This window comes from Palaemon carinicauda, chromosome 19 (assembly GCF_036898095.1).
Source record: "Palaemon carinicauda isolate YSFRI2023 chromosome 19, ASM3689809v2, whole genome shotgun sequence".
NCBI lineage: Eukaryota > Metazoa > Arthropoda > Malacostraca > Decapoda > Palaemonidae > Palaemon > Palaemon carinicauda.
The window spans coordinates 50409732-50423280 of record NC_090743.1 but is presented as its reverse complement, the minus strand read 5'-3'; the positions used below and the strand labels follow the sequence as shown (position 1 = coordinate 50423280).

General features: G+C 42.5%; 1 protein-coding gene across 1 annotated transcript in view; it reads right to left on the bottom strand.

The window, feature by feature from the left end:
- Positions 1-388: 388 nt before the first annotated feature.
- LOC137658633 (protein POLR1D-like) overlaps positions 389-13549 on the bottom strand; it is a 79257-nt gene continuing 66096 nt past the window's right edge. The window contains exon 3 of the mRNA XM_068393562.1: positions 389-1531. Coding sequence (XP_068249663.1) covers positions 1158-1531 — 374 coding nt within the window. The 3' untranslated portion in view covers positions 389-1157. The remainder of the gene's footprint in view (positions 1532-13549) is intronic.

Here is a 13549-nt window from a genome sequence, read left to right as displayed (position 1 = left end):
GCATGGTTGGACCTCACGGGCAGGTACACCTGAAACAAAAAGAGAAAAGAAATTAATTCCAGCCAGTTTGGGTTAACGGGAGAGTGAGACACGTCTACCGAGCCGAAATAAAAAGTGATGGTTAGTCACCAGTGCTGGTGGGAGCAGTGGGTAAACACAACTCCATGACACCCGCTAACTAGCGGTTGATAGTTTAACCCTAATTAACTTCAATTTCGACTAGTTTTCAGCTCCGCCGAAATAACTATGCTATGTTAAAGAGCGGAAGGTTTGTATCATGTGTCAGGACAATTATATATTATCAATGTACTATCTATTACAAAATTAATACAAACAACCATTGTTAAAAACTACTCTCAATCTTAAGGTAAAAGAATAAATTTCAAAGACCTGTACTCAAAAGTTTTACTACCAAACAGCACATATACTCCAATTAACAGACATACTTTAATCTTACAACAATGACATCCAACATAATATAAAGTAAAGCTGGTCATTCCATAAATATGCTGTTAAGGATTGACCCTAGTTGAACACAGCATACAACTCTTAGAAGGGACATTCATTTCTATGCCACTCTTTTCATATGATGTAAGACTGCCTTTATCACCATGCAGTCATTTCGATACATAATCATTTTAATGATGCACATTACATTGATACATCATAAAATTACAAAAATATCAAAGAAAAAAATGCTATTACTTACATTACTTCTTTGATATTCTTTGGAAATACAGTAATTAAATAAACTTGCACAAATTACTGGAAAACAAAAAATTACCACTAGAATAATAGAGTACACATTTACAAAAGTAGTACAAAAAAAAAAAAAGGTACCAATGACGCAGATCAAGTTCTATTTTATGACTAGTGATGATCCTTTTCAAAATCTAAGAATTCAACTAAAAATAATTTGATTCACAGTTACTTTCTGAACCCCTTAGAAAGGAATAAATAATAGAAAAGAAATCTGAGGAAGTTTTCAAGAATTATCAGGAATCGACAATGCAAGTTAGCCATTAACATAGGTACGAAATTTTCTCATGAATATTTTTCCCTCATTTTATCAAATAATGTTCCACAGTAACAGTACACTAGAAATAACTTTGACATAGAACAAAATAGAAAAATACTGTATCAAAAACTTATAATTTCTATCTACTATTCTGAGATTCATCTAACAAAGTGTGTTCACTACTTACAAAATTAATTTTTCTCGGTAAACTACCATTTGATTTTTCATGTTTATAACTATTTTTCTTTTTCAAGCCATTCTTCTTCATTACACTTGCATTTGTAAATTCTAAGCCATCTTCACTCCACTCTATGTTATTTTTTGGATCTTCCACCGTAACTTTTTTACTAGGTGTGCTCTTCGGAGCTGAAGGTTGTTTACGTTTCGAGCTTGCTTGTATATATACTTTCTTGTAGGCATTTTGTTCCTTTTCTTCAAGTTGTCGTTTACGTCTTCCGATTTCGCTGAGGTTCTTCTCTTTTCTATCTTTGACTCTATTAGCAGCTAAAGCACCTAAAAAGTAGGAATAGATAAAAAGATTTACAAGCAACATATAGTGAGATATATCATAACATAAATAAGGTGCTGTTCATATACAGGGTAAAATCAATCATCACATAGGATGTTATGAAATGTTTTTATTATTCTTATTTCTGTAGTACTTTGTTTATAATGTATGTATGAATCATTGAATAGTATTGATTTACATAGAGGTAGTTGTCGACTTACGACTGAGATAGGGACCAAGAGTCAATAAGGAAGTATGCCAAACTTAAAAGGTGAACTTTCCGTAGATTTTTTATGCTATGCCAAGACTCGCAATCATCTAAGTCATATTTTATCAATATTTTCTCCTATATTTTATTTTTCAATTTACTATTAAATCTTCACATTTCTATAGACACTATTAGAAAATCTTTTCATCATTTCTCGATGTTTCGATTATGGGAATACTAATATTACTCAGTAACATATCTCACCTTCTGAGAGATAGAGAGAGAAAGTCTTAAGCCTCGGAGAGTTCTGATTCTAGTAGTGACAATATCACGTTAGGTGTGGCTGTAATAGTTGCATCATACATTTTGTCTCAAGATCGTAACAAGTCCCGACAACAAAGGAAAAGTTACAGTCCTACAAGAAGTCTTACTCAGCCCAAGCCCATCCTTAAGCCAGCCAGGACTTATGAGAGAAAGAGAGCACTGGATGCTTGGCTATATCCACCAGAAAATTTTGATGAGGCTACTTTATTGAAGCTTGAAGCTGTTCAAGATAGTACAGTCCTCCAGCTGTGGGAGAACAGTTCCACTGAAATGTGTAAAACCTTAATTTTGACTCCTGAATTTGTGGTTTGCCTGTGCCCAAGTTTCCAACACCACATTTCTCACCCTCCTCTTTCTGAGAGGAAAGTGTCGTTCATCTCCCAGAGTTGGATATTCTGGGAGGTATCTAGCATTCCGTTGTTGGAACAACTTCTGCTGACTCCAAGAGTTGCAGTCCAGACTTGTCTAGACCTGCTAATATAGAAAGCCCCGTTTCTCACTCAGCAGTGCCTACTTACCACAATTATGACTTTCTTGACTTTTTGCCACCAGATTGCGACGACCGACTGTAGTCTGAGAATCCCACCTCTAGCGGATTTAGCACCCCCCCCCCCATTGACTAGGTCAAAAGGTCCAGTTCCTGACCTGCCTCTAGTTCAGCCTCGACTCATGAAATGGAGGCCTCGCCTCACTGATCAGATGAAAACGGAAGAAAGGGAATTGTCCTCCCGCAGAGTTACTTCGGAATTCAAACTCTTTCCGGTATTCTGATGGAAGTCTGCAACACAGGTCGAAACTCAAGGTTGAAGTGGCACAGTGGGGTTTACCTATTACGAGCTTTTCCCTGGATCATCGCCTGATTTTTCAGGATTTTTATTGTATTCTTTTCAGTCTACAGATTCTGTCTCTGGTCCGCAACAGAGAATGTCATTAACCTGCAAATAGCAGATGTTAAATGCACCCTGCTTGGTCTTGGAAAGCAGCCGGCTTTGCCTTTCTCCAGTGCTGGGAGGGGGGATATTGCTCGCCAGCAGATTGTTGAATCACGGTGTATGTCCCAAGACAGGATTTTGGGACTCACAAGCTATAAACCTCCACTGAATTATCAATAGAATTTTTTTTTCTTTACCCTAAGTTTAGTATAATATTCACTATTTATTGCTTTTTTTATTCCCCATTGGGCTAGTTGAAAGCTGAGGAACGAAACACCTTATGTGAGGAAAACTGGAATTGAATCAGTTTGTGTAATTGTCGAAAAAAATTATTGCATATTTCCCATGACTGTGACTAAGCTTTGTTAGGTTCAGTAAACATGGTTTTTTTTATTATAAAATTAATTTTTAAATATACTTACCTGGTAGTTACATATATATAGCTTAATCCCGCGTTTCGTCGCATGCACGGCAGAAATTCAAATTTCGCAGCAATCGCCGCCATGACAGTTGGTGGTCATACATGAGCGCCATCTCTCATAGGTTACCAGAACCATTCCCAACATTCCTCAGAAATTCCATGCCCCTGTTTTCAGAGGGGAGGAGGGAGGGCCCTTTTATATATGTAACTACCAAGTAAGTATATTTAAAAATTAATTTTATAATAAAAATACCATTTTTAAATATGTAACTTCCCTGGTAGTTACATATATATAGCTGATTGACACCATTGGTGGTGGATAGAAAACCTCATCCTATCGGGAATTCGTATAATTATTAATAGCTACAAAGCAGTAGTATCAATAATCTGATTCTTACCTGATAAGAAAGCTGGCTTCAAAGTTATCCTGCCTCATTTCGCCTGCATTCCTTAAGAGACTCAGCGATCCACCCAGGGGGCTGTAAAAGTCTGTGGGGCTGCCACAAGGTCCTTGACCTTAGCGTGGCTAGACCTCCACCCTTGCAAACCTGGCATAGCCATGGATACTGAATCTGACCACTTACTCCAAAATTTAAAAACACATAAATAAAATAACTTGACTTGCATCCCAGACTGTGGAAGGCTGCAACAACCTTCACAGACAACCTGTGAACACAAATACAAGAAAAAAGGCAAGGGTATATAATAAATTAAAGGGAAGAGGCAGTAGCCCCTTCTCCAACTACGACGCCGGAGGTAACGTACGGACCCAGGGAACAGCAATCCTCATACTGGATCTGGACATCTTTGAGATAAAAGTCTGTGAAGATTGATTTACTTCGCCAGAAAGTAGCCTCTAGAATTGACTTCATTGACTTATTGTGCTTGTAAGCCATAGAAGTTACAACAGCTCTAACCTCATGTGGTTTCACTTTAAGGATTGGGAAACTCCTTTCCTCACAACCCTGGTGAGCTTCCCTTATCAAATCCTTGATGAAAAAAGCTAGAACATTCTTTGATAAAGGCAAAGAGGGTTTTTTAACTGAGCACCAGAGGTTGTCTGTTTGTCATCTCAGGTTTTTTGACGTGTTCAGATAAAATTTCAGAGCTCTCACTGGACAAAGGCCTCTCTCCTTCTCTCGTCCAACCAAGTGAGATAGCACTGGGATGGTAAAAGATCTAGGCCAAGGTCGAGAAGGACTCTCATTTTTCGCGAGAAAGCCCAGCTGAAGGGAGCAAACAGCCTTGTCTCCATTAAAGCCCACCTTCTTGCTGATGGCTTGTAACTCTCCTACCCTTTTTGCTGTAGCCAAAGCAACTAGGAAAAGAATCTTCTTGGAAAGATCCTTCCAAGATGCCTTGTCCAAGGGTTCAAACCTACTTGAGGTTTAAAAGGCCAGGACTACATCCAGGTTCCAAGAGGGGGTTGGAATGTCCTTCCTCTTAGTCATCTCAAAAGATCTAATGAGATCTGAAAGATCCTTGTTACCTGACACATCAATGTGTCGGTGACGAAAGACGGAGGCTAGCATGCTGCGGTAACCCTTGATGGTATGCACAGCTAGCTTCTCTTTTGTACGCAGATACAACAGAAAATCTGCTATATTGGCTATAGAGGTACTGGTAGAGGAAAATTTGTTATTCCTACACCATACTCTAAATATGTCCCACTTGGATTGGTAGACTCTAATAATGGATGTCCTTCTCGCTCTGGCGATAGCTCGTGCAGCCTCCCTTGAAAAGCCCTTCGCTCTTGCCAGCTTTTCGATAGTCGAAAGGCAGCCAGATTGAGAGTGAGGAGATTCTGGTGGTACCTCTCTAAGTGAGGCTGTTTGAGTAGATTGCTCCGATTTGGTAATGTTCTGGGGGTATCTACCAGCCACTCTATCATCTCCGCAACCCAAGGCATCATGGGCCAAAATGGAGCTATCAGGGTCATGTGGACATTGGGCGATTCTCTGAATATTTTCAGGACTCTGTCTAGGATCTTGAATGGAGGAAAAGCGTACACATTTAGACCTTCCCAGTTCAGAAGAAATGCATCCACTGCGGCTGCTTCCTGGTCTGGGACTGGAGAGCAAAATACTGGCAACCTCTTTGTCATTTGTGTTGCGAAGAGGTTTATCGAGGGTTGACCCCACCATCCAAAGGCTGGTGCACACCTCGTGATGCAGGGTCCACTCTGTAGTTAGAACTTGCCTTCTTCTGCTGAGCATATCCGCCCTGACATTTTTCTCCCCTTCGAGGAAGCAAGTAATCAAGGTTACATCCTTCGCTTTCGCCCAGAGAAGTAAATCTCTTGCAGCCTCGTAAAGTGAGGCCGAATGAATGCCTCCCTGCTTTTTGATGTAAGCCAATGCAGTGGTGTTGTCTGCGTTGATCTGAACCACTCTTCCTCGGACTTCCTTCTGAAAGTGAATGAGGGCTAGGTGAATGGCCACTAGCTCTTTGATATTTATGTGCCATTTCCTTTGAAACTCTCCACAGACCCGACGTCTCGGCCTTCCCGAGTGTTGCCCCCACCCCATGTACGAGGCGTCAGAGTACAACACTAGGTCAGGGTTCTTCTGATACAGATCGAAACCTTCCTGGAGTTTGTTGGTATTGTCCCACCAATCCAAGTGATTCCTGATCCCCAGAGGAATAGGCATCCACTTTTCCAGACTCTGACCTCTCATCCAAAACTTTGCTAGATGAAATTGAAGAGGCCGTAGATGAAGTCTTCCCAGGGACACGAACTGTTCGATCGATGAGAGGGTGCCCAGGAGACTCATCCAATCTCTCACCGAGCAGGACCGTAATTCTAGGAAATGTCGCACTTTTACTTGGCAATCCAGAATGTGTTTCGGGGCTGGACAAGCCCGAAAAACCGCTGAGTGAATTTTCATCCCCAGATAAATGATATTCTGTGAGGGTGTTAGTTGGGATTTGGCCAGGTTTACCATCAGACCTAACTGTTGCGTTAAGGATATTGTCATTTGAAGAGCCTCCAGACACTTTACTTGTGACTCTGCTCTGAGTAGCCAGTCGTCCAGGTACAAAGAAATCCTTACTACCTTTAGGTGAAGCCAGCGAGCCACGTTGGACATTACTCGGGGAAAAACATAGGGAGCCGTGCTCAGTCCAAAACAGAGTGCTTTGAACTGATAAGTGGTCTTGAGGAACACGAACCTTAGAAACTTTCTGTGGTCCGGGTGTATTGGGATATGGAAATACGGGTCCTGCAGATCCAATGACACCATTCAGTCTCCCTGTCTGGTGCCTGCAAGGACTGACGCTGAAGTCTCCATGGCAAATTTTACCTTGCAGATGAATTTGTTTAATGGACTGACGTCCAGCACAGGTCTCCATCCCCCCGAGCTTTTCGGAACTAGGAAAAGACTGTTCTGTTGTAAAACCCCTCCGAGGAGGTGTCCCCTACCACTTCTATGGCTGATTTCGATAGCATAAGGTTACTTGCTCTTGAAGAGCTGCTGCCTTGATCCCTGAGTGGGTTGTTGTCAACTCTAAGGGTATCGACGACATGGGAGGCATTCTCACGAAGGGGATCTTGTATCCCTCCTTGAGGACATTGATCGTCCAGATGTCCGCCCCCCTTTTGCTCCACTGTCGCCAAAAGTGGGAAAGCCTGGCTCCCACTAGTGTCTGGAGATTACATGTCTCACTTTCTTGATTTGGCTTACTGTCTTGGGAATCTGCGAGCTTGACCTCCAGCCGCAATCCTCTGAGTTCCCCTTGAAGGGGCTCTTCCACGAAAGGGCTGACGAATGGGAGGAGCCTCCTTTTGTTTCTTTGCTAGAAAGCTAGCAGGGAGGACTTTCTTAGCAGTCCTAGAGATGAGATCTTGTGTAGCCTGTTGTGCCAGAGCTGCAGAAAAATCTTTCACCAAGTCCGGAGGGAAAAGATGTTTACCCAACGGAGCAAATAAAAGTTCAGATCTCTGAACAAGGGACAACCCTGAAGATAAAAAGGAACAAAGCATAGCCCTCTTCTTGAGAACTCCTGCCGTGAAAAGGGTGAAAAGGGCGGAAAGTTCGATGGAGCCATCCCTCACAGCCTTATCCAGACAGGCAATCAGATGCATCTGAGCCTCGTTCTTAGGGTCAGTGGCCTCTGCGAGTGCTCCGAGAGTCCAGTGCATAAGGCTGAAGACTTCTATTGTCCTAAAAATTCCCTTTAGCAGATGGTCCATTTCAGAATTGGACCACATAATCTTCGACTTGCTCATGGCTGACCTGCGTGAAGAGTCAACAAGTCTGGAGAAGTCTCCCTGGGAGGAGGCAGGTACTCCCAGACCGAGAACCTCCCCAGTCAAATACCACACACTAGATCTGGAGGCCAATCTAGTTGGAAGAAAGGAAAATGAGGCCTTCCCTAGATCCTTCCTCTTGGACGTCCATTGGTTGAGAGTCGAGAAAGCTCTCTTAACCGATCTAGCAAGAACCATCTTCTTGAAGGAGGATGTTTTTCGGGGTCTGCCCTTCAAAAACTGAGAGGGCGGGCTCTGAGGCATAGGTTGTGTAAAGTCCTCTGGATACAGAGATATTAAAACTGTCAGAAGCTTTTTAAGGTCAGCTGCCGGCAGCGAATCCTGAGTTTCGTCCTCTAACACCTTTGCTAAAGGAACATCGATCTCCTGAGTCGAATGGGTAGGAGACAAAACCGCGTCATCCAGTTGGTTATCGTCTTCCATAAAGACCTCATCCTGTCCTGATGGAACATCACGAAGGATATCATCCAATTGTGAAGAGGCATCACGTTGCTGCGAGGGTAAATCCTGCTCGCGTGCGTCCAGTGAGCGTTCAGCATGCTGTATGTCAACCGTGTGACGCGAGGGAGCGTTAGCTGCGCGTCCAGAGAGTCGCGAAGGAGAGACAACAACTTATCTATCCTGCTGCGAGGACAAGTCCTGACTGTATGCGTCCAGATTGCTGCATGTGTCCATGTTGCCGTGAGGTTTCAGCGGGCTGCATGCGTCCCGCATGCTGTAAGTTTACAGCGTGATGCGAGGAAACGTTAGTATCGCGTCCAGTAGATCGCGAAGGAGAGAAAACTTTGTCCATCATGCTGTGGTGACAAAACCCGACTGCATGCGTCCAGCATACGTCCAGACTGCTGCATGCGTCCAGTTTGCCGTGAGCTTCCAGTGTGCGGCATGCGTCCCGCATGTTGTATGTTTACAGCCTGACGCGAGGGAGCGTTAATCGCGCGTCCAGCAAGTCGCGAAGGGGAGACAACTGCTTGTCTATCATGCTGTGTGGACAAATCCTGACTGCATGCGTCCAGACTGCTTTCTGCGTCCAGAATGCCGCGAGGGAGAGACCAGAACCTTGTCGTTTCCAGCAAAGCGTTCCGATCGCTGCGAGGGAGCGTTGCTGAGCGTAGGATAAATACGCTGTCCGATAACGTCTTGGTTAACGGCAGCTCCTTTCCTTGGTCTGTTGATGTCTTTAGGTTCTTTTGGACGAGACTTCTCTGTTCGAGAATCGTAAGCGTCAAACAGTGACGAAATCAACCTCTTTAGTTCAGACAGATCAGACACTTGATGAGCGCCGTGTGCGCTAACTGAACCGTATACTGATCTCTGCAAGGGATCGTCAACCGTAGTCGGGTGACCACCAGGGGAAAGTCCTTGCGACATTTTCGGCGCGCCTTGTGCGCGATCTGAACCGTGTACCGATCACTGCGAGGGATCATCAACAGTAGTCGGGTGGCCACCAGGGGAAAGTCTGCAAAATTTCCCAATCTGGGGGAGGAGAAGAAGCATGTACAGAAGTAAACTGAGCACCTTCTTCCTCCGACGAACTATGTGTCTTACGTGAATGTTTTGGCGCTGACACATCGTCTTCTTCCGAAAGGAAAACCTCCGGCGAACACCAGTTACTGCAGGGTGGTTTAGTAGGAGACATACGTCTCTTGAGAGGTCTTGAACGTAGTGGTTGGCGCCAACCATGTCGCGGTTTTACGTCATCCGATGAAGACGAACACTTACTTACCTCGCTTTTCCAGCGGCGAGGGGGAGCGACCTGGAGATCGTCAACAGGATCGCTCAAGGGGACGTCCGTTCGCTGATCAAGGTCTGACATATCCTTTGGCCTTTCGACATTCCTTCTCCCAGGGGTTGGGGAGCATGGAAGAGGTCCCGGGCTGGGATTATGACGGACACGAATGGACGCACCCTCCACTTCACTGTCACTATTTACAAGCTTGCTTTGCAAGCCACGCACTGCACCCCACATAACCTCTTTTTCTGAAGTTAGGGAACGAACCTGTGTGCCTAAGGCTGAAATAGCAGCCATCACATCCTTTAAAGAAGGTTCACTTACCTCCCACACCAAGGCAGGGTCTGGGACTACTGCCTTAGGAACAGGAATAGAAATATTAGAATTATGTACATTGGAAGGAATATTACCATCAGAAGATCTATTTGAAAGCACACTAGTCGATCTAGCCCTTCTAAGTCTATCCTTCTCTAGTCGCTTAATATAGCGATCAAACACATTTCACTCTGAATTAGACAAAGACTGACATTCAACACAACTGTTATTATATGTACAAACCTGACCTCTGCAACCATTACAAATTGAGTGAGGATCAATAGAGGCTTTAGGCATGCATGTCTTGCATCCTCTAATACACTTTCTTATAGAGTCAGCCATTTTGTAAACAGAAAAAACAAGTCCAGGTCAAAATCCAACAGAGTCTATCTAAATCTATAGTGAAAAGTCAAAAGAATATCCAAAAACAAGCAGCGAAAGCCATTAACAATAATCAGACAAAAGGTACCTCACCAAATTGTAGAATAAAGTAATATCAGCGAACGAATTTCCTAGGTGTTGACTCGATCAACGGCAGGGAATTTCTGAGGAATGTTGGGAATGGTTCTGGTAACCTATGAGAGATGGCGCTCATGTATGACCACCTACTGTCATGGCGGCGTTTGCCGCGAAATTTGAATTTCTGCCGTGCGCGCGATGAAACGCGGGATTAAGCTATATATATATATATATATATATATATGTAACTACCAGGGAAATTACATATTTAAAACTTCAATGTACTGTATTAGTCCAAAATCAATAAGTTTTGTATCCTGAAAAATTGATTTAGGACTACAATGAATATAACCAGATTTTTTTTTCTCCTGAATAATTTTTTACTATGGGTTTGTAGACCTAATTTGTAGAGCATGAGGGTAGGGATGATAAATTAATGTCCAGTATCTTTATGCGTTGATAACTAAAAGAATGTTTGGATGATTGAAAGACGTGCACGTGTTTAGGGGTATGGCTAACGGTATGTCTAATCATTTTTTGATGGAAGGAAAATTAGTTGTAGCAAAAGAGTGGGGGAATAGAGTAGGTGGATGTAAAAGGGAGCTAGTGAGGGTTGAAGAGCTAATAAAACCGGGGGTAAAAAGTAAATATCAAGAAAGGTTGAAAATGGCATATGACGAAGTGAAAGTAAGAGAAACTGGTAATTTAGAGGAGGAGTGGAAGTTAGTAAAAGAAAATTTTTTTGGGATTGCAAGTGATGTGTGTGGCCAGAAGTTTGTTGGAGGCAGCATGAGGAAGGGCAGTGAATGGTGGAATAAAGGAGTGAAGGTAAAAGTGGAAGAGAAAAAGAGGGCTTTTGAAGAATAGCTGCAGAATAATAGTGTAGAGAAGTATAAAAGATATAGAGAGAAAAATGTGGAAGTAAAGCGCAAGGTAATTGAGGCAAAGAGGGCAGCTGACCTGAGGTGGGGTCAGGGATTGGGTTATTCATATGAAGAGAATAAGAAGTTTTGGAAAGAAGTGAAGAGAGTAAGGAAGACTGGTTCAAGAATTGAAGAGACAGTGAAAGATGGAAATGGAAGGTTGTTAAAAGGAGAGGAGGCAAGGAAAAGGTGGGCAGATTATTTTGAAAGTTTACTGAATGTTGAGGATAATAGGGAGGCAGATATAATTGCTGTTGCAGGGGTTGAGGTGCCGGTGATGGGAGATGAGAATGAGAGAGAGATTACAAGAGAGGAAGTGAGGAGAGCACTAGATGAAACGAGAGTAGGAAAAGCATCTGGTATGGATGGTGTGAGAGCTGAGATGTTGAAGGAAGGGGGTGTGACTGAGATTGTTTAATATGTGTTTTGTGTTGTCAATGGTACCAGTAGATTGGGTTTGTGCGTGTATTGTACCACTATATAAGGGTAAGGGAGATGGGCATGAGTGTTGTAATTCAAGGGGTATTAGTTTGTTGAGTGTAGTTGGAAAAAGTGTATGGTAGAGTACTGATTAATAGGATTAAGGATAAAACAGAGAATGCAATCTTAGAAGTACAGGGTAGTTTTAGAAGAGGTAGGGGTTGTATAAATCAGATTTTTACAGATAGGCACATATGCAAGAAATATTTAGCAAAAGGTAAGGAGGTGTATGTTGCGTTTATGGATCTGGGGAAAGCGTATGATAGAGTTGATAGGGAAGCAATGTGGAATGTGATGAGGCTATATGGAGTTAGTGGAAGGTTGTTGCTAGCAGTGAAAAGTTTCTACAAAGATAGTAAAGCATGTGTTAGAATAGGATATGAAGTGAGTGATTGGTTTCCGGTGAGAGTGGGGCTGAGACAGGGATGTGTGATGTCGCCGTGGTTTTTTAACTTGTATGTTGATGGAGTGGTGAGAGAGGTGAATACTCGAGTGCTTGGATGAGGATTGAAACTGGTAGACGAGAATGACCATGAATGGGAGGTAAATCAGTTGTTGTTTGCGGATGATACTGTACTGGTTGCAGACACGGAAGAGAAGCTTGGTCGATTAGTGACAGAATTTGGAAGGGTGTGTGAGAGAAGGAAGTTAAGAGTTAATGTGGTTAAGAGTAAGGTTATGAGATATACGAGAAGGGAAGGTGGTGCGAGGTTGAATGTCATGTTGAATGGAGAGTTACTTGAAGAGGTGGATCAGTTTAAGTACTTGGGGTCTGTTGTTGCAAATGGTGGAGTGAAAGCAGATGTACGTCAGAGAGTGAATGAAGGATGCAAAGCGTTGAGGACAGTTGATTGATTGATTTAAAGTTTTCAGGCATCCTGACATCTAAGGTCATTGACGCCGGTAACATTTAATTTATGTATACAAAAATAAAAAATAAAAGAGTATTCAATTAAAATCATAAAAGTTGAATGTCATAAAAGTTAAATAGTTTTCAGAAGACCTGCTTCTGAAATAAATCTAAAAATGCCACTTGCATAGTAGGACACATCATTTCCAAGAATCTTGGCAAGGATGAACCTGCCACCCTCACCTCGAGCCTCAAACAGATTTCTATTCCTTAAGTTGTTATAATTGGGGCATTCGGTCAACAAATGCCTCCCTGTTAGAGTTACTAAACAGTCGTCACAATACGGTTGGTGTTGGCCCTTCAGCAGAAACTCGTGTGTCAACCGAGTGTGACCTATACGGAGACGACAAAGAGACGTCTCCCATTTTCGGGGCATCATATTATACCTCCAAGGAGATGACATTTGTTACCTCTCGCATTTTATTCCCATCTAGGCTATCCCATTGCTGTTGCCATTTATTGCAAACCAATTTCTTGATGTCAGGTAAGAAATCATTACAGGGAATGGAATACCTTCTTGGCAGCAACTCGGATGCAGCCTTCTTAGCCAGTGAATCTGCCTTCTCATTCCCAGACACACCTACATGTGCTGGAACCCAACAAAATTGAACTGTTATACCTCTCCGTCCAATAATAAAAAGCCATTCTAAAATCTTTAAAACTAGAGGGTTATTAGAAATAAAAACTTCTATAGCTTGAAGGACACTCCTTGCATCACTAAAAATTGTAAAATTACCCTCCTTCTCCAACGCTATTTTCTCAATAGCGGTTAATATGCCATACAGTTCGGCAGTAAATATGGAAGCGGTCAGAGGAAGTGCACCTCTACAATTAAAACCATTACTATGTACTCCAAATCCAACGCCAGCATCAGATTTGGAGCCATCAGTATAGATAAAAGTTAATCCTCTATGTTCTTTAACATGTTCATTAAAAAGAGACCTGGCTTCTACATCTGACATATTCTTCTTATCTCCAATAAAATATTTACAAAAAGATATCTCTGGTAACTTCCATGGAGGCGTTGATGATACCTTGAATGGAAGTAC